The sequence below is a fragment of the Pavona decussata genome, unplaced genomic scaffold (assembly GCF_977016875.1).
Source record: "Pavona decussata unplaced genomic scaffold, jaPavDecu1.1 SCAFFOLD_21, whole genome shotgun sequence".
Lineage (NCBI taxonomy): Eukaryota > Metazoa > Cnidaria > Anthozoa > Scleractinia > Agariciidae > Pavona > Pavona decussata.
Genome location: NW_028145444.1, coordinates 627,062 through 647,355, shown reverse-complemented (window position 1 = coordinate 647,355; position 20,294 = coordinate 627,062). Strand labels below are relative to the sequence as shown.

At 40.6% G+C, this 20,294-nt stretch overlaps 1 protein-coding gene and 1 long non-coding RNA gene across 5 annotated transcripts; one reads left to right on the top strand and one right to left on the bottom strand.

The window, feature by feature from the left end:
• Positions 1–21: 21 nt before the first annotated feature.
• LOC146486073 (uncharacterized) lies at positions 22–908 on the top strand. Its single transcript, XR_014859318.1, has 2 exons — positions 22–106; positions 477–908. It is a non-coding gene; the product is annotated as an uncharacterized LOC146486073 (long non-coding RNA).
• A 3,759-nt stretch (positions 909–4,667) lies between these two features.
• On the bottom strand, positions 4,668–19,443 carry LOC146486072 (arginine kinase-like). 4 transcript variants are annotated; one of them, XM_085098192.1, is made up of 7 exons: positions 19,312–19,443; positions 10,407–11,310; positions 9,380–9,540; positions 8,433–8,862; positions 7,355–7,607; positions 6,750–6,961; positions 4,668–5,306 (listed from the first exon to the last, which is right to left on the bottom strand). In XM_085098192.1, exons 2-7 carry the CDS (start codon positions 11,295–11,297, stop codon positions 5,139–5,141), a joined length of 2,115 nt encoding a protein of 704 aa, XP_084954318.1. In that variant the 5' UTR covers positions 11,298–11,310; positions 19,312–19,443; the 3' UTR covers positions 4,668–5,138. The 4 variants fall into 4 exon arrangements, with proteins under 4 accessions (XP_084954318.1, XP_084954298.1, XP_084954304.1 ...); XM_085098172.1 differs by lacking the exon at positions 19,312–19,443 and adding an exon at positions 16,608–17,072; XM_085098178.1 differs by lacking the exon at positions 19,312–19,443 and adding an exon at positions 16,617–16,969.
• Between the last annotated feature and the right edge of the window lie 851 nt (positions 19,444–20,294).

The window sequence follows — 20,294 nt, the reverse complement described above, 5'->3', positions numbered from 1 at the left end:
TTTACTCGATCTTCCCGGGACACTCTGAGGCAGCTGTTGCTTTTTAACCAAACAAGAATGATGAAGTATGCCGTTTTCGTCCTTTTATTGGCTTTCGCGTACGAAGGTGATTGTTTACTTCTTTCCTTTTTACTTGCTAATTATTGTTTGCTTCGTTGTTTACCTATGAGTACCTTGTTTATTGTCTTGCTTTAACACTGACTCGATTGAATAAACGTCGTCCCGCGCAAGGTGCGACCTGATGGAATCATGGGATGATCTAATTAGCATGCAAATAATTCGTGTTCAACCGTAGCTTAGCTTTGTAGTTTTTTTGGGTGTCCAGTTACAGTCTGTATTTATAAATTAACATTATATTGAATTTACAGTAGAAATAAACGTTGTTGTTGTCGTCCACTGTTTACTTGCTTAATTTTCTTAAATTTTCTGGTCAACATATGGTAAAACCCTCATGCAATTTTTTCCTTCTCTCTTAGGAGAACCTTTAAAATGTCCAAAATGCTACAGTAGAGAAAGCGAAGGTGACTGCAACAGAAAGGCGGAGGAAATGACTTGCACTGGAGACCAGACACTCTGCCTTTTTTACAAGCATTCAAATGGAGACAGCAGCGTATATTTCCGTTATTGTTCAACTGAATTGATACTTGACACCTTAACAAGTCTATGCAACAAGCCGACAAACCCAATTAACCCACTGCGGCGGTGCAAGGTGCACCACTGCCGGTCTAATAACTGTTTGGCAGGGAGCAGCAGTGGAAACAAGGTGGCAGACGTTGCCGGCGTTGCTTAAACTTTCTTCAGACGAGTGAACTGGTTTGTCTCAGAGATGTTTAACGTCGCTTTATATAGTAAATACGTGAACTGTAACCATTTTACTTGAGAACAATTAAAGGCATGCCTCAGCTCGAGTCTCTGTCGAGAGTCTAGCGTGTGTTTGGCCTTTTACTGCAATCTTCAACTGAAAAGCTTTAAAGCTCATTATACTATTTTTAAATCAATCTGACATTCTCTGATATTTTTCTCATCATCCTGTCAAGTAACACAATACATGTGATGTAGTTTGTTAAGGCCTGGCTAAACTAGGAAACATTGTTGTGGAGGCAAATGTTTCCCAGTTTAGCCGCACCGGAAACACATGTTGCGGAAACAAATTTTTCTGCTCGGAAACAAGAAAATGTTTTTGCTTCCCGGACACAAATTTTGCTTCCGAAACATATGTTTCCCAGTTTAGCCACGATGAAAGCAATGTTGACTAGTTTCCAGGACTGCTCATTAAGTCAGTTTATTATTGTGCGCATGCGTGACCTTTTGAATGTTTCTTCGTTTAGCCACCGGGGCAGCAAAACATTTTGTTTGCTTCCCGCTAATTTAGCCACCCCGAAAACATAACAAGAAACAATGTTTCCGCAACAATGTTTCCTAGTTTAGTCAGGCCTTTAAAGTTAGAGAGTAACATCTTTTTCACAAGATCAGCATTAGGGTCCTCGTGCACTTCCTTTTCCGTTTATTTATTTATTATTTTTTTGGAATATTATCACACCAAAGTCTTAGCAAAATTGTCCTTTGCCTCAGCCGAAAACAGCTTCTTTCCATAATCGTCTTACCGACTTTAAAATATTTCTGATTGAAAGTGACGCAGTTATTATCATCTTTTTTTTTTGCCTCAATATATCTGTATAATGCGTTACATCTGAGACAAGGGATCTTCGCGGGGTGAATTTGTTATTCATTATCTTTGTGAGACAGAGCAGAGTAGATAAGGTGATGTGAGGGATGGCGATCAGTTCACTGCTTGTCGCAAAAGAGCAATGTAAACAGCCATTTGTTATAAAACTCCGGTGCTCGATTCAGGGAGTTTCAGTATTAGCTAGCTGAAACGTTTTTAGTCAATTTCCAGCATTTGCTTGAGCGCGACACCCCAGCGAGTAAGAGGATGCCATTTCCGAAAAGAAGTCCAGGGCATATTTTGTCGAGAGCTGTAGCTACTAGAATTTGGAGCCACGTTTTGTTGGAAGGAATTTTACTTTAAAAATAGACTGGTTTGGGATTACCAATAATATAACAGCCCAAGATTGCCTAAGACTGTTGGTTTCTAGAGGTCACCTCGCCATACATTGAACTATTGATAAATTGTCAATATATTGGGAAAAAAGGCAAATAAATGTCAAAGTCAATGTCAAACATGCAGCTAACCTTGGAATCCCATGAGCGTATATTCCACAGAGCTAATTATCAGAAGGGTGTATTCGCCTGCAATGGCTTTTTTGGTCATTTTACGAGGGAATTACATATTCACCATTTTACTCCACGCAAACAATAGCCCTTATTGGGCGCGTCAACATGCTAGATCAGTGTCTGCCAACACGGCTATTGCCATAAGAACGTATATATGATCATCCAGGTGAGTGTAGTCCTGAAAAGGACTGTTTGAGGTGACAAAGACTGACGTTTGGACAACCTGAACGGAAGTCATAGTCAGAATCAAGTATATTGTGGAACTTCAGTGCGTGGTCAGTATAAATGTCTCTGTGACATTTAGACAGTAAAAAGTGGTGCGTTTTGATCCTTCTTTTGTTAGTCAAATGGCCATTGTTCTATTGTTTGTTAAATTAGTCGGTTTTCCTGTTGTTTGTTTGTTTGTTTAGTTGTTGTCACCAATAAGTCGTTTGTGAGGTGCAGGCGGTTGTCGGCAACGGTTTTTAAAGCCTTCACAGCCAACAACACCACTGCTTAACTGACAAAAGACCAATAACATGTTTGTCACATGACCAAGTTTAATGCCTTAGCTCCCATGAGTCTCCTGTAGCTCAGTGGTAGAGCATCCAAACTAGTAATGCAAAGGTCTCAGGTTCGACTCCTGATAGGAGCACTCGGATTTCCTTTAAACGAGTTTGTCTGGGTCACTCACTGAGTAAAGCATCATTCTCATGCTGACTTCGTTGGCCAAGCGGGCCCAGGTTGTTCAAAGGGTGGGTAACGTTATCCAACTAATCCTTTTTATCCGCTGGATAAAGTAATCCACTCTGAACAACTTGGGCCAGGTCGACAGAACTGTTGATGCACATTTCGTGTTCTTGCGTTACAATGCAACAAACAAACGCTTTCCCATCTTTAAATCAGTAGTCCTCCATTGCAATAAAGTAATTGAAGTTTTGAAATTAAAAACACGGTAGTATCACTTTCGCGGAAATATCAGCGAAAGTGACCAAGTTTTAATTGGGCATATCGAGTCACTTGACGAATTTTGACCAATAACAGAAGTGTGAAATATTTGGTTTGTAAGAGCTGTAATATCCGAGCCGCAGGGAGCCAGTAAGCGAATACGGCTGATTAAGGTGGCCGAACACAGTTTGCGCGCGCTTTACAGATTCTGTTAGTGATGCTATTAAGCGCGTACTAGGGTTGTGGTAAGCAAATACTATCGATCCCTCGATTTTATACCAAATGGATCACAAAGGTAAGTTTTGCTCTTAAAATAACTAAGTTTCTCGTGTGTGAATCCTTCTCCATTTATCGCCGAACAAAGAAAGTGAGTTCACAATGAGCTAAGCCTTTTTGTATGCTTTTCATATTTCTGAGAAACCCTAATTAAAAGCCACGCATGCGCATTTGAGCAAAAAATTGAGACTGGTTATTTTAATGGAAAAGCACTGTTTTCTAAGGAACTGCTCGTTAGAATTTCGTGAAATTTGACAAAACAGTAGTTTTCTAAAAGGGTAACTTGCCTACAAACCAAAAACAAAATCTAACAGAGGGTATCTTCAAAAAACATTAAAGTGCAAAACCAACATTTACGGGAGATCTGTCTGTTACATGTAAAATTACATGAAAGCAGCGTCACTATGTCAGTATTTTGTGGGTTTTTCTGGATACAAAATATGGAAAAAATCTAACGACTGCATTTCCTAAAAATTAAGAAAAACCATTATTTGTGGACGGTTAATAGCTTGCTTCGTTGCCATGGCAACGGCACCTTGTTCAACAAGAAGAATCAAAATTTATTCCTTCTTAGTTAATCTTGCACCATGCTAATTTCGGGCACTCAGAAGTACGTAGTTTTCAAATAATGTTTACTAACACCGGTGTACTGAAAAAACTGTGTTCGGCCACCTTAAAGTGGTGACACCCTAAGAAGTATTTGAAGCAATGCTGGCGTAATTTGTTTTTTTTTTTTTGAGATTTTTCAAGGTAAGTTTTGGACTCGTTCTACAGACATTTATTTGTTGTCACACAATGTAACATTTTTCTATAGCTGCAATCACGGAAAGCTGATAAACACAACAATCCGATACACTATGTGGCCGTTAAAAAGCGCCAAGATTTTCACGCGCGCTTCTATTTATATATTTGGTTTGTAAGAGCTGTGATATCCGAGCCGTAGGGAACCAGTAAGCGAATACGGCTGATTAAAGTGGTGATACCCTAAGAAGTATTTGAAACAATGCTGTCGTAATTTTTTTTTTTTTTTTTGAGATTTTTCGAGGTAAGTTTTGGACTCGTTCTACAGACATTTATTTGTTTTCACACAATGTAACATTTTTCTATAGCTGCAATCACGGAAAGCTGATAAACACAACAATCCGATACACTATGTAGCCGTTAATAAGCGCCAAGATTTTCACACGCGCTTCTACTTCTATTAACACAATTTTTAACTATACAGTAACCACAGTTTAATACCACGCTTTATTTAACCAGAAGGTTTCATGATACTGTATCTAGCTTTTCCAACAAACTGATACCACACCGTATTTATCAAAACAAAACCTTGACTCTGAAATGGGCTAACTTGAAACAACGAAATTCCCAAAGATCAATTATGGATTATGCTATGCAATACGTGTTGGTATCAGCGACATGAAAAACTTTTAAATCAGTTATCTTTTCAGCGGTTTCGCCAAAAAAGGGTCACGAAAAAGAGGCGAAATAACTTCCGCCTCGTTTTCATGCCTGCATCAGATGACTTGATAACAGCTTAACTTTTTATCATCAATTTGGAGAAACGCTGAATTACTTTTCGCTTTGAAACACACTATTTTCTACTAATTTGATAAACTCTGTAGAAGAAATCACACTGAAACAAACTCAAACGGATATAACATCAGATTTTCAGGGTCAAAAGTCTAAGTTCAATTCCATTATTTGGCCATTGCTTCCTTTTCAATCTCCAAAAGTTTCTTGACTCCATTGTACATATCCTGAACACACTGCACCTCAGAAAGACCCAAACGCCTGCGGTTACTGATATCAAACACTCCAGCATCGTCACCTGTGGACACTGAGTGTTCGCCATGGATTCCTCGAGCCTGAAAAAAACAAACAAACAAACAAACAAAAAACAGGTAAGGTAAAGAAAGTAACGTCACACATCGGGTGCAAGTGGCCCGCGGGGACAGAACTCAACCCGGTTTCTGCAGCATTACTGTTAAGCAACGGACCATTTCTACTACCCCTTGGAAGGGTCTCCGGTACCCTCTTATATACACATGGCAGAAAGAGGGAATGTGGAGTAAAGTTTCCTGTCTGAGGAAGCAATAGCGAGTTTCACAACGGGACGGCTGATGTGGTGGGATAGCAAATTGTGCTTGTGTGACCAACGTGACGGCCGAGTATTCATGACTCCAGATTGTAACATTCCTACCGCTCGTGGTTTCCAGGTTGTCACAGATGAGAGAACACTAGTGTTAGCCCAAAATCGCCTAAAAGTGTGAAGGTACTAAGATGTCATGTTGGTCACACAACGATATTTCACCGTCCCCTTCCCTCAGCCGTCCTGTTGCGTAAGCTCACTAATATCGCAAAAAAGAAACCAGCATAGCCCTGAACCATAGACCTTCCTATCTTTGGATCGAAAGTCTAACGCGCTAACCAGTCTAACCACTGCGCCACCCTTACGTGCCTCATCAGCAACAACAACAAAGGATGGAGACAAAGAAGATATGATTGTTATTGACCATACCTTGGGGGTTTAGTTGAATACTGAATATAAGCCGAGTTCGTGTCTTCGTTGATACGAGGAACGAGACAAAATCAAGCTGGTATGTACGAATCGGGGTATTTCTGCTTTCGGAAAGCACAGGATTAGAAAACGAAAGTAATTTGGAGAGATGTCACGTGTTTATTGTGCCTTAAAAAAAGTTCTAACATTTGGGTCTGTAAACGAAAGCCATTGAGCAGAAATTTCCAGTGCTCAAAGGTCTTCAAAATGAAAACGAACTTTTTCCTGGTTCCCAACATTTTTGCAATACTTCAGACTGAAAGAGTAAAAAAAATATAAAATATTTGGACATGAAATTCAGATCAATGTAGAGGGTAATCAAAGTATTAACGTTTCATAAACGAACCCCAATGCAAGACTGAGTGATATTTACTTAAAAGTTAAAACTGCTCAAACATTTGACAAAGAACCTTTTCTCTAATATCAAATTGCTCTTAGAGCACTGGGAGGAAAGACATTTGGTGATTTGTCCGAGGAAAAACAAGCTGTGATCAGTTTTTAGTGATTTCTTTGAAATACCAGAGGAAGAACTTGAAAAAATTGGCCAATTTTTTCAAGTTGCAATCCATTTCCATCCTAGCCATCCACAAACAAACATAATCAATACTAGTTTCTGTGAACTAGTAAGGTTATTGCTAACAAAACTAAACCATTATTTTAACGATTGCATCAATTTAAATACGATTTTTTGCCATTCAAAGTAACACTACAAATAGGTGACACTGCCCTTTAAACATTAAACGATTCATACCTGGATATGATATTCATCACAGATCGTCTTGAAGTCTGGATGCTCAGAAGCGTGCGGGATTTTTACGTGCACACTAGCTCGCATTCCAGTTCCCAGATTTGTAGGGCAGGATGAGAGGTAACCTCGAGACTCATCTTGCTGGAATCCAAGTTGTTTGTCCAATTCGTTGACAGCCAGGCACAGCCGATTGAACACGGACCCAATGTCGCTTCCTTTAGTAGGGAATTAAAGGTACATTTTCATAAAAATGGACGAATTTCCCAGAGCTTGATCATTCAAAGTGAAAGCCACTAAGCTAGGCATTATTCCTTCATATGGTTGTGCTTATTACACTACTTAAGGTAGGTCTGGCTTTTGTGTCGGCGCATACAACCCCGAAGTGCAATAATTCCAAGGTAAGCTCTTGAGCAACATCTCCCGGTGGTGCTAGCACCACATATCTGCCAAGTCTGTACATGACATCCCAAAGCGCGGTGAATTAAACGAGAGCTACTGAAGAGTACTGTAATGGGGTGTTTCTTGTCTATCTAAAATCGCAAATTCTGCGCATTTTTCTACTTGCTCTGTTAGGGGTATTAACAAATAAGTTTATTTTGTAGGTATACCTTTCTCCATGCTTATGATTCTAAGCTGATCTTCCTCGTTCACCCACACAAGGAAGGTTTTGTTGGCGTTGTGGTAGATGCCTCGTCCTTGAGGCCACATCTTGTTTATCCCCGCAGCCTCCAAGAAACGGTCTCCCTTCTTAAACAGGAAGTGATCCTCCACAAGCTGCTTCCGTGTCTCCTCGCTCATACCGGACAGTGGATAATAATTGCCAGCCAGATCGCCGGTCAATGACGAAAGAACACCAACAATCTGAAATCAAATGAAATGGTAGAGAATTTGAAGGTTACAGTGCATTTCAATTAATTCATAAGTCCGTTGACCTATTAAATGGTCGATAAAACATCACGTGCAGAGGTTTTAACACCCGACAAAACCTCCTCCTTATTAGTATGCGGTGTATAATGTTTTTCTCGTATGCTAATTTCCAACATTCACAAAAGCATCATTGTTATGAACTCTCTTTATGACACACGCTTTTTTAGGAATGTTTTTGAAGCCGTTCAAAAAACTTGCAGCACCTGTTTTATCGGGACGAAAACCACTCGGCTGCGCCTCGTGGTTTTAAATCCCGATAAACACTGCTGCTCGTGTTTCAAACACTACGTAAACTGCGGGTAACGCAGGCAATGAGTGAAGGACCTTCGCACGCACTTGTTGTCAGCAGCTCTAACTACTGTGAACACAACCCGAAAAAGTCAGGCTTCAGGGCGGTTTAACTGTCACGTTAGGAAATCGTTCCCTTCCTCAAACTAGGAAAGATCTCTCTCGTTACCACTCATTGAGATGCAGAATAGCAATTTGTAATGAGTGCCGGCTGTCAAGCTACAATAATTTGTTCCGCCGAGTTTCTCCCCCGCTTCCCGCGCTAGCACGGCCCGTTGCTAGTTTTCGATCCACGCATCGATTCCCAGTAATCAACTGTAATATTTGCTTGCTTTCGAGTGTCGGTAAGTCGCGGAAATAAGCCAAACTCTTCTTAATGTATTGCTATCAAGCCAACTGGGATCACTTCAGTTGATCTATTGTGTAGATAGCTAACAAGGACCACCTATCAAATCATCGAATCAGTGTTACCTTTTTCTCCACTTCAGTTCTCTCTTTGTTACAAAGACTTGGCGGCAGGCCATGACCCTTGAGGTTTCTTGCCACGCGGATGCGAGTGGACCTAATAAACGCACCCTCAGGATCCAAGTTGGGCGCGTCGACCTTAGCAGGATCCATGTCGGAGGTATGCTTATCAGCCAGTTTGTAGGGTGAGTGGTAATCCTCAATGATCTGGTCAAACATTTTTCCAAACAAGGTGTAAGCCTCTTCTTCAGAAGCGTACACGCCAGTTGATGAGTCAAGGTTCACGACACCGGAGTTGATCTGGTCCCAAAGAGTGAACCCCCTGGCTGTCTTCTTGTCCTTGAGCTCGTTAAAAAGGTCTTCTGTCAGGTACTTCTTCAAGAGAGATTTCACCTCAGGCCCTTTGATTGCTTCTGGAAACTTGGCCTCTTCTTCGCTGGAAGGAAGGAAAAAAGCCGTTAATGTCGTAATAACAAAGGGCAAGGTTTGGGTTAGGCACGTTTCTCCTTGGCATTAGTTGCACTTGTGCTGTGGAGAGTTGATGACCTAGAACGCGCGTTAATTACGATCTAAATGTGTTATGTTGATTACCCGAAAACACAGTTGTTTCTTAGTGCTCTGGAACCATATAGTTTGTTTGCTATTGTGTTCTTGGGCATGTTTCTTTCTTTTTGCTTTACGTCAGATGGTAATGACAAAACTAACAAATGTCAACCATGTCTGCAAGAAGTCCAAAAAAGGCCAACCATTTCTAAAATGGCTTACTGAGGGAATCGAACCCTCCCATTTACAAAAATGGACAACCATTCTGAAAAAGATTGATCAATATTCAGAAACCGGCCAACGACTGCTGGATGCCATTTCAGAAAGTTGCATGCTCCATCCTCACGCAACTCGCAAAATAGCTCGAGGGTACTATGGGACAGGGGCAAAAAAAGACGAACAATACGTACGCAATGGCGGCTCTTTCGATCTCCAAAAGTTTCTTGACTCCATTGTACATGTCCTGCACACATTGTACCTCGGAAAGACCCAAACGCCTGCGGTTACTGATATCATAGACTCCGAAATCCTCCCCCGTAGATTCCGAGTGCTCGCCATGGATTCCACGAGGCTACAAGACAAAGGCGTGATTTAAAATTCTTGAGCAAAGCTAACAACAAAGAGAAATGAAGCATGAGGAGGGGGAGAACAAGCACGATGAGTCTCGCAGTTGCCTAAAACATGAATTTAGGATGTCGCAAGAAAAAATTAACCAGTCGATTGAGCGCTGGAAGCATTTTATTTTTCGGTAGCATTTTGTATTTTAACTGATAGTTGGGTTAAAGAAAGCGTCTTCGTAAAGAATCTCGGGTATCAGGACTCAAACCACCGAACCCTTGTTGAAATGTCGTCACCCTGGCCAATCTCCACCGCGCCGCTGCAATCCCCAATGAAGGGTAGGTAGTAAAATGCCAACGCTTAACCCTTTCCCTACCGAGACCCACTATAGTGGGTCATGAATTCATAACTTGGTCAGTATTTGCTCAATTACAGTGAAATTTTGTCAGCAAATTGGGCTTGGAAAGATCTTTGCATTTCAAAAGCAAAAATGATACCCTCTGGTATCTATGATGTGGTTTACCACCCCTATGATTTGTTGAATATTTTCATTTAATGCATTTACAGACTCTCACATATCTCAGAGTGTTCTATGCATCAAAAGCTGCAAAATAAGCTACAGCTGACTTCCTTCAGTTATCTTGATTTCAGAAATGAATTACACTCACCAAGACCTTTTAAACGGTATATTACATTAGCAAGCTGGGTTTTTCTTTACCGTTTTCGAAAAATGTGCGAAAAAACTTGGTAAGGAAAGGGTTAATTGAAACAGCGCAACCTTTCATAGCTTATTTGGAAACTCAATTTCACTGGAATGATAGGTCTCGGAAAAACAAATAAATGATTCGCACTTGGCTCGCAAACTACAATGATTCATACCTGGATGTGATATTCATCACAGATCTTTTTAAAGTCTGGATGCTCGGCAGCGCGCGGTATTTTCACGTGCACACTAGCTCGCATTCCAGTTCCCAGATTTGTAGGGCAGGATGAGAGATATCCATGCGCTTTGGTATGCTGAAATCCCAGCTGTTTGTCTATCTCATTCACTGCATCACAAAGGCGTTTAAACACAGACAGGATGTCGCTTCCCATCTCCATGCTGATGATCCGCAGCTGGTCTTCCTCGTTCACCCAAACCAAGAACGTCTTGTTGACGTTATGGAAGATACCTCGTCCCTCAGGCCATTCCTTGTTTACACCGGCTGCCTCCAGAAAGCGGTCACCCTTCTTAAACAAGAAGTGATCATTTACAAGCTGCTGCCGTGTCTGCTCATCCATTCCACTGAGAGGGTAGTACTTCCCTGCGAGATCTCCAGTCAGCGAATTCAACACTCCGACAATCTTCTTTTCAAGCTCGATCCTTTCCTGTTTGGACATGTTGGGGGTCAGGTTGTAACCCTGAAGATTGCGAGCGACGCGTATGCGAGTCGAACGAATGAATCGTCCTTCAGGGTCCAGGTCTGGTGCGTCCACCTTCTCTGGGTTCATGTCAGGGGTGTGGCCATCAGCCAACTTGTACGGGGTATGGTACTCTTCAATGATGGGGTTCAGCAATGGTCCAAAAAGAGTGTAGCTCTCCTCATCGCCGGCGTAGACACCGTTTGATGAGTCCAGGTTCACCAATCCAGAGTTGATCAGGTTTGCGAGAGTGAAACCACTTTTTGTCTTTTTGTCCCTCAAAGCGTTATACACATCCTGAGTGAGGAACTTCTTTAGAAGCATCTTAGGGTTGCAATCCGGGCTTGAAAGTTCCTTTGGTAACGGCATGTCGTCGGAGGATCTAGAAATCGATCACATAAGACATCAATGACGCTAACAGTGGGTGTTGCTCCATCTGGAAAGTCTATTGTGCTGTTCTATTATCACGTCTGTTTCGTTGTTCGATTTGTTGCTCTATTGTCAAATCTATCGTGTTACTCTATCATCAAGCATATTCTGCCTATCACCACGTCGACTGTGTTCTTCTATTGTCAAGTCCATTTTATGCTATTAGCACGTCTGTTTCGTTGTTCTATTCGTAGCTCTGCCGTCCAATCTCTCGAGTTACTTAAGAATTGGTTCATGCTTAGCGTGCGTATATCGAGTTATGGATGCACGCGGGAAGTTTGGAGAGCACGAGAGAAGCGTAAGAGTTGCTCGAGGCGTAGCCGAGAGCAACTCTAGCTTCTTGAGAGCTCTCCAAACTTCCCAAGTGCATCCATAACTCGATATACGCACAGCTAAAAGCATGAACCAATTCTTTTATAACATAGTGAAAATAAAGTAAACGATTCCTGGAAAACAGGTTTTGTTCCTGATAAATTACAAAATTCTCTGAAAAAAAAGGGGAAAGTAGTTTCTCATATCGGTTTAATCTTAACGTTTCATTAACTTCGACAAGCTCTTATAAATATACATTTTTTATGGCGTTGTCTCTCTGTAAAAAGTTTTTTATAACATAGCGCGCGCATGCTTCCTTCACCTGACTTGCACACGTCATCGGATGTACGCACGGCCGTGCGTATGTTGAGAAATGTACCATGATGACGCCAATAGAAATTAGATTAGGATGCGCGCGCGGTATGTTATAATCTATCATCGAGCATATTGTCTATCATCTAGTCAATTGTGTTCTTCTATTGTCAAGTCCATTTTATCCTACTGTCTGAAGTCTCTCATGTTTTTCCATTGTCAAGTCATTGTGTTCTTTTTCTGTACCAAGTGGATAATATTGTCGTTCTATCATGCGAATTACATCGTGACTTGGTATATGCTTATACAGACAAGAAAAAAACCGAGTTACACCAAATAAAGAGTATTTTTCAATGTCTCGAACTAATGACACGGTTCAGTATGTGTTCATTAAACATACTCTAATGCTGCGGCGTAACAAACTTGCCAGGCTCGTAAACTCTCTTTTACCAAGAAAGAGAGAAAGGTACTACCACTTGGGGCATAAAACTTATTTTCACTAAAAAAAAAAAAGAACGTAAATGTCCTTCCTGTGACCCGAGCAGGACGAAAAATTATGGAACCACGAGGTCTTATAGGAGGACATATATTTACATTGTTTGCTGACATGCGAGGTTTGCGAAGCTTGCTTGAGTGCAGTTGTGGCGTTGTAAAGTACAAACATTACTGGCAATCGAATTTAACGAGCGCTACTTAAAATAAGGACAAGAAATTTTCTGCTTTATATCAATAAAGGCTAGTTCATTGATGGAAATGGAAGTGCCAAAATATTTGATTCCATTTGTACTTCATGCTTCCAACCAACATAGAAAACATTAAGAGACCCGAAGGATTGACACTTGTACCATCACGCGATTCACCTCTGCTCATAAACTCAGCTTTAGCTTTTGGAAGAAACCATTTTCTATTCATCCTAGATTGCATTACATTAGAATATGTCGATAGTGAATTAACAACTTTACACCGAGAAAGCTTGATCTTTTCTATCCTTCCTCGCATCAAGACGGTAATCATTCTGGGCTCTTTCGCAAATATCGATAATGCTGACCTTGTTCTTCACGCATGCTTACCCGACAAGTGCAGCGCAATGATGTTTATGTAATAGCATGTTTGCGCAAAGGGGTCGGCGACATTTGCAACGTGTCCAAAAATTGCCGTATTGGTGGGTAAAACGACAAGACTGACTGAACTTTTTCGTTTTAAAGTTGTCTATTTCCTTGACGAAATATTCTAAAATGTGGAAAGTTTGGGCGAAATTGTTGTAGAGGAAGGATCGCGTGACAATGCAAGGGTACAACCTTCCGATATTTTGTGTTGCCTGAATTGTCGACTGGAGGCATACACAAGAGCACTAAACGGTTGATTTCGATCAATATCTGTTCGGAAGGGCTAAATCACCTTGGAAAATTGGATTTGGTCATGTAGAAAGCTAGGCTTTTTTGGCGCCTTGTCACCTGAAGCGTCAGTTACTTGGGAAAATTAAATTCTTTTGTTTTCGATGGGTCGGAAGATTTCGTTAATACATTGAAATAAGACTAACTAGGATTTCCATAACCCGTGAATTCGGGATCCATTTATTAAAAGTTTCGAGTAAAGAATCCACACAGATCAAATTTTCTCAGCAAGACAAACACCCCGTTTAAATGCATGAAAACAAAACGAAATTTTATTTGCTGGTATATTCTCGTTGAGTGCTCCCTACACATAAAAATAGGTTTAATCCCAGAAAACAAAAGCGCGTTTTACAAAAAGTAAAAGACTGAGTTTTTCTGACTTTCAGCCGCATTAAGCTTTGACTGTCTTGTTTATTTTCCTTTCCCAAATTAAGTAGCACCGCTCACCTGGATGGGCATAATTCAGTTATGTCCTTTTGCGAGCATTTTCAACTCGAATTTGGTAATATTCAATCGGTGTGCAAAGAGAAGTGCCTGTTACCAGTCTATGATCTGAATAATATGATCAGCCATTCTGATGCCATAGTATGACGTCTCGAGAAGCTTTGACCCCTGTCAACGAAAAGACCTTTTCGCCGGCATCCGCCATTTTGAAACGCGGCTGGTATGAATATGGCTCGAAATATGCACAGCAGGGTTTATATAGGGAAAAGAAAAACAGATTTCGTGGTCGAAAATCCCAGTATTATTATTCATATGCGACAATTGAACACCTATGAATTTTTAATTTAACTGTGACAAAACTTTTTCTATTTTAATTCGAGGGAAGCAACTGAGCTGTAAGATTAGGTGCGCAATCGTGCTTTTTTAATTTTTCAGCCTAAATACGTCCTCCAGATTTGAACAGAATAATCGTGAACCTGATATTTTAAGTCGACAGTTTCTCCAGATTTCAGATATTATGGAAATTATTCAACATCGAATTGTGGTATTTTCCCCAAGCAAATTTTCTGCTCTGTTTGAACTATTTTCGCCGGAAATGGAGGATTTTACCACTAAATATCTCCTCTGAAGATGATCGCTGTAAACTGGCGCACAATTTTCATCGCCCTGGGGAGTTTCAGGTGTATAAATTTTTAACCATTTCAAAACACCTGGATAACAAGTTATGCTTGCTCGAGTGTCTTCCGCGTCCTCGACAAGCGTCGGTTTTAATAAGCGACTGCCCTGCAGATGCCCTCGGATGCGTTCGAGAGGATGAACTGAACATTAAGTAAATTTACGTTACAATAAAGTTATCTTCAATGATTATCTTAGCGTAAAGCTTACCTTAAGGCGAGTTTAAAAACCCAAAACTGTTCTGAACACGTCACCGGAAATTATAGAGAGATTTAAAAGCTCGTGGGCTTTTGGCCTTCACTAGACTGTACAGCGGTGGTATTCAGAAATGCTAATAGGATAACTGACATGTATTTGGGATCGTCACGCAATCTGATCCCTCCCCAAAGCAGCGCATTTGCAGTCCGCTCTTTGGTTCGTGACGCCTCCAGTATTAAAGGCTAGTGTTGGGAACCAACCTTTCACGGAGTTCTGATTTATAATAACGGAAAATTCAAGCAAATTGAACTACTTTAATTTCTTTAATTACTTTAATTCTCCTCGCGGCTTAGCCGCTCGCTTCAAGCGGCTCCACCGCCAAAACTTTATTTCGCGCGCGCCTACAATACCGCCAGCTACGCAGGCTACGAACTGGTGGAGGGTAGCCTGCAAACAGGCTTCACGGCGCGCTTAGACGGTGGAAGAGCAGAACGGTGCTTCCGCCATCTGTGCGCGCCTGGGAAGCCTGTTCGCAGGCCAGGGGAGGGTGGCATGGTGCAAACAATGCATTGACATTGCAAAATTTCACGCTGCTTATTAAAAGAAAGTTCCTTAGCAGACAGTCACTTGTGGTAAAGAATCTGATAAGACTAACACTGATCTACGGTGCAGGAACATTTGTCACATGTTTATGTCCGGCGTTCAATAGTATGAGTACACTGCACGAAATATGCTGGAATAATAATAAGAAAAAAAATCATTTTCTGGCGTCTGCTCCATAAAATTTTTCTCCCACGTTACGTATGTACCAGTTGGTTACAAAAAAAAAATGAAATTGAAAATTTTGTTCTACCTGTTTCTATAGAGCAATGTACACAATTTTTTTAGAAGAAATTTCAGACCACCAAAACTTTCATTCTGATTAATTTGTGGACAATTTTTTTCTTGTCCCAAATGAAACTCGTCCGAAATATCGCTGCGATAATTTTATCGAATCTTCGCCGTATATGGACGGATTACCAAAAAAAACAAATTATAAACAAAAGAATTACGCCGTCGTGAAGAGGGGAAATTTTAATTATAATAACTGACAGAGAACGGTGTTGATCTTGTTGTATCAATTGTCCGCCAGTCAAGTTCAAGTTTTTACGGAGTTCTTAAATGCAACTTTCGCCAAAACCAATATAAACATTTACACAGAGCCTCGTATTTTCTAAATCCGGACAGATTTGTTTTCTACACAAAAGCCGGTTACCAAGCCGACGTGACATGAACTCCATAGCGACGATCAAAATACAGAGAGTGTACAATACAGAAATAAAATTTTGTCACACCGTTTGCCTAAGAATGTACCCCCAAAATTTAGCCATCAAGACTTAGAAACCTCTAGCTAACTCGGTGAACAAAACCTTTCGCAGAACTTCAGCGATTAAAAAGCCACCATGAGCTGAGTATAAAGTGACGGCAGAATTCACGCGACCGCGAGTGTTACTTACAAGGTTATCGCTCGCAACGAACACTTCCCATGAACTTTTTTAGCAGCTTTTTTGGCAGCTTTTGAAATCAGTTACAAAATCTTATGAAGCTTTTAATAATTATTTGCAAGCTATAAATCGTCTTATCGCAAAACACAAAATCCAGTAAGTAATAATTTGCCATGTTTGCGATTTTTTTGCCTTTATAAAAATGCAATTACGACAGTCTGACTAAATGCACGAGCGCGGAAACTGCAGTGGCGGCCAACGCTAAATTTGCATTGCTTTGGAGTGCTTTTAACGGCTATGCTCTGCGTTTTCCGTTTTTTCTCGATTTCTTATCTCACCAAAGGTAATTTGACTGTATCCATCAAGTTTCAACGATTAAAACAGCTCGAAAAAAGATCACGAAAAGACAACAACTTATAAGCTTAACTTACTGAGCGGACTGAGGGACTTCAGGCTGTTGCTCTGGTTGCTTAACTTGTTGGTTTTCAGTTGCGGGCGGCTGGTTGTCGTTCGCTGGTTCGCTCGAAGCAGGAGTTGCAGCGTTCGTAGGATTCGAGGCTTGTTGCTGGCTGGGTTTGGATTTCGATGGGAAAAGCCCCATTCTGACGAGTTTAAAACGACGCGGTAATTTGCATACGGTTTATAACTCTGCTCGCTGAAACAATTCAACGCGCCAGTCCGAGGTCGTGATGAAATGTAAATCCGTGTTTGTCGGTCGCCACTCAAGTGTCACAAAATCTTTTGTTTCCTAAATCTCAAAACAAGCGTCTCGCCAACTCGAAAACATTATTAACGAGCGTACAGAGATGCGGCAGCATTTACAATGAAAATTATTTCCTGAGAAAAGTCTCACTTTCTCTCTCAACACTGATGACAAAAGCGAGAATAGGTGTGGTTATTGTAGCTTCATTCGTGCGGTGTGCAGTTTATGTACTCTTCGCTAAACAGCCAATTAAAATTACGTTTTGAAACTAGTAACAAAGGATACATTTTTTTTATTTTTAAACACATGCTAAATTATAAAATGGAAGACATTTGCCGGATTTCAAATGCCGTAGGTGTCACACGGTCTACGCAGTAATGACAAATTATTGAAGAGAAAATTATTTTCGATCAAGAGCAACTTGATTCAGGGCCACTGATTTTTTTTTTTAAATATGCGTTGAAAAATAATACCTTTTGAAACAACTCTGATATTTCACAAATCATTTTAACAAAAAATTGAGCGCTTTTTATCTCGAAAAACAACTGAGGCGTAACCGAAAATACGACGCATTTGTCTCCATGCGCTCTGTACATGATTAATACATTTTTAACGCTTTTATTTTTCATGCTATATACAAGGTCAAAATACGCCACTTGACCACTCGATTGCATAACGTAGTCTTGTGCTGTTTAATAAAGGGTTGTAACATAATTGAGTCCATAACAAAGCACTTCAAATCTACATTACCTACATTGTGGATGTGCATTCGTGCTTTCAGCAAACAGTTGATCACAGAGGACATTATTCTTTATATTTGTTCTACACCGCAGAACGTTGAATTAATTAATATCAGTCACGTGCAATTGTTAATGCCATATTTGTCGCACTTTTGTCGCGCTCGAAGCTCGCGACGAAATCTTACGTGTAAACTAGCGGCGTTTTCAGCGTGGTTTAATCGCCGCGATATCGCCAGGGGATTCGAAAACTCCGAAAACCTGACGCAGAAAATGTGCAACGATCTGGCTGAAATCGTGTGATTTGAAGTCGAAGCATTCGCAAGAAAAACAGCAATGAAGTGTGAAATAAAGCTGCATCAATATCAAAACGGACGTTTATAATGCACAAGTCCTATATTTCACGGGCCTCAGCCTTCGCAAAAGATGAAACCCTCATGTGTTTTTTGCACTATTCAAGTATCAATAATGCAATCAAGGACATGAAACAAACCAACAAAAAATATGTGAGGTGCGAGCTAGTCAGTGAACAAATCAACCCTTTCCACAATTGGCGCGTTTTGCTTTGCGCGTGAATTTTGGGGAGAGGGAGGCGTGGGGGGGAGGGGGGGGGGTAATTTTTTTCCTATTCTGCACAAGATTGTAGCTGCAGATTACAAAACACATGAAATCAGAAACGAAGGATTCGACCCGGACTCTTGACCTTACTTCATGTATATTCATGCCATGGTTGGTCGAGAGGACAAAAGAACGAACAATATGACAATGCTCCCAGACCCACAAAACAATGCAGCTGCAACTGAAAATGGTCGAGTGAAAATAGAGCTTTTGAAAGGTGCAATTCTACTGTACATGTATGCTAGAGCAGGCAAGCAACATTTTTAATTGTACATGCCTCTGCAATCTGTTCTTCCCCGCTACCTTACTTAGTAATCACGCATAAAATAATACGTTTAGAAATGTGTTGTAAAAAGGAAATCGGGCAAATCGTCGACAAAATGAAAATCTTTTGGCTCCGATTCAAGGAGAGAAAGAAACGGTAGTTAACTATGACAACTCGATATATTCAGTTTACGAATTTTTACCAGAAAAAAGGACATGGAGGACGAAGTTTTAGAAACAGCCTTGTTTGAGAACCTTGTTGACCTTGTTTTGTCGACTTTAAATGCCGAAATAATTCGCTGAAAGCCCGCTAAACTCGACCATTTAGAAGCCTTTTAATAACAGCCTCGTGGTGTTACAATCTTCTTTCAGTTTATTTTCCCATCTTCTTTACGTACAAGTTAAACGTTTGTTGCCTGTAAAATTTTGTGAATGCGCCTCTTTTTCAATACCACAATTGAATAACAAGTAGCTATTGAAGAACAATATTTCGAATTTGTCGAGGTTTTCCTTGTTAATCCGGCGATTTCTTTTGAATTTCCAGGGAAAAGAGTAAAAAAAACCAATCCTCTTTTCTATCAAGGGATTACACTGACGTAAGTTGTTAACTAAGTTGAAGAACAGGTCAAAATTATAGCTATTCAAAACATTTTAGTTCACATCTCATCGGATCAGTTGCCACTAATTGTGAACAAGATATTAGAAAGAAAATAAAAAATCCCAGCTTCTTTTGATACTAAATTGGTGATTTTGATCTTACTCTAAGCCAACTGAGTGACATTTCATTTTGCTACTAAACTAAACTCTGCATACCTGATTACAAAGCCACAATCTTGAAAACCGTCCTTTGCAGAACCAAGTCACACAACAAGTGTGGAATGCTAGTGAAAGTGCGTTTTTTACATATCCGTTTCAGGGACCCATTTGTCGTTCTTTATTGTTCAGCTAGAAAATGCTCTGTTGTTTAGTTTACCAAGGGAAGGTACATTACAGCGCGCGCTTGGTTGTAAATTGATAGAAAGCTCTGTTAGTTGGTTTAAAGGCCTACAAATAGCTTCCTTGCAAGAGGCAAAATTCCCGCATGAAAAACAGATCCCAAAATATAACGCCTTCTGTGACAAGCTCAGGTGTTATGCATGATATGTAAAATGTTTTTAAAATTACAAAATGGCGATTGTTTACGAAGCGTGAATCTCTGTTACTCGTTCAGTTTGATTCGTTACTATTTTGAGCAAATAATGACGAACCGGCAAACCAAGGGTCCCGATCATCCGACTTTAGCGCATTTTGCACGAGTGCTATTGATTGAGTTTGAAGATCTTTTTAAACAGCCGGAAGAACGGATCACTCCTTTGTTGTGGTATGTACGGCTCGTAGAAAACAAACAATTATGCCTCATTGAAAGCTCATGGAATCGGACAAACGGGCATTGTTTTTTTAGCGTGGGTGAGAGCATTTTTACACCCCTGACCAATTTTCTATCAATTTGCAGGCAAATTATCTACTCTGTTGCTTTTTTACGCGGTCTCGTTGGAAGTAAATAAGTTCTCAGTTGAGACAGATGATAATTATACAAAAGCGTTGTTCCTGTCTTGAGCACTGGAATGTGTTTATCCCAGTGTATTTTTAACACCCCCTCCCCCTACTCCCATATAGTTAACCCCTTCCCCGTACTCCAAAATAGTCAACACCCCTCCCTCCACTCCCAGATTGTCAACAGTCCTTCCCCTACGCCCAGAATCCCCCCCCCCCCCCCCCCCTTCCCGGATTTTCCAGCTCCAGACAAGGGAGGGAGG

Excerpts from the sequence above, each read along its gene's own strand:
- LOC146486072 (XM_085098172.1), bottom strand. The coding sequence starts at position 16,777 with ATGGGGCTTTTCCCATCGAAATCCAAACCCAGCCAGCAACAAGCCTCG. Across the intron at positions 6,962-7,354 it reads AATCATAAGCATGGAGAAAG|GAAGCGACATTGGGTCCGTG; the intron begins GTATACCTACAA and ends TCCCTACTAAAG. Across the intron at positions 5,307-6,749 it reads GTGATGAATATCATATCCAG|GCTCGAGGAATCCATGGCGA; the intron begins GTATGAATCGTT and ends TGTTTTTTTCAG.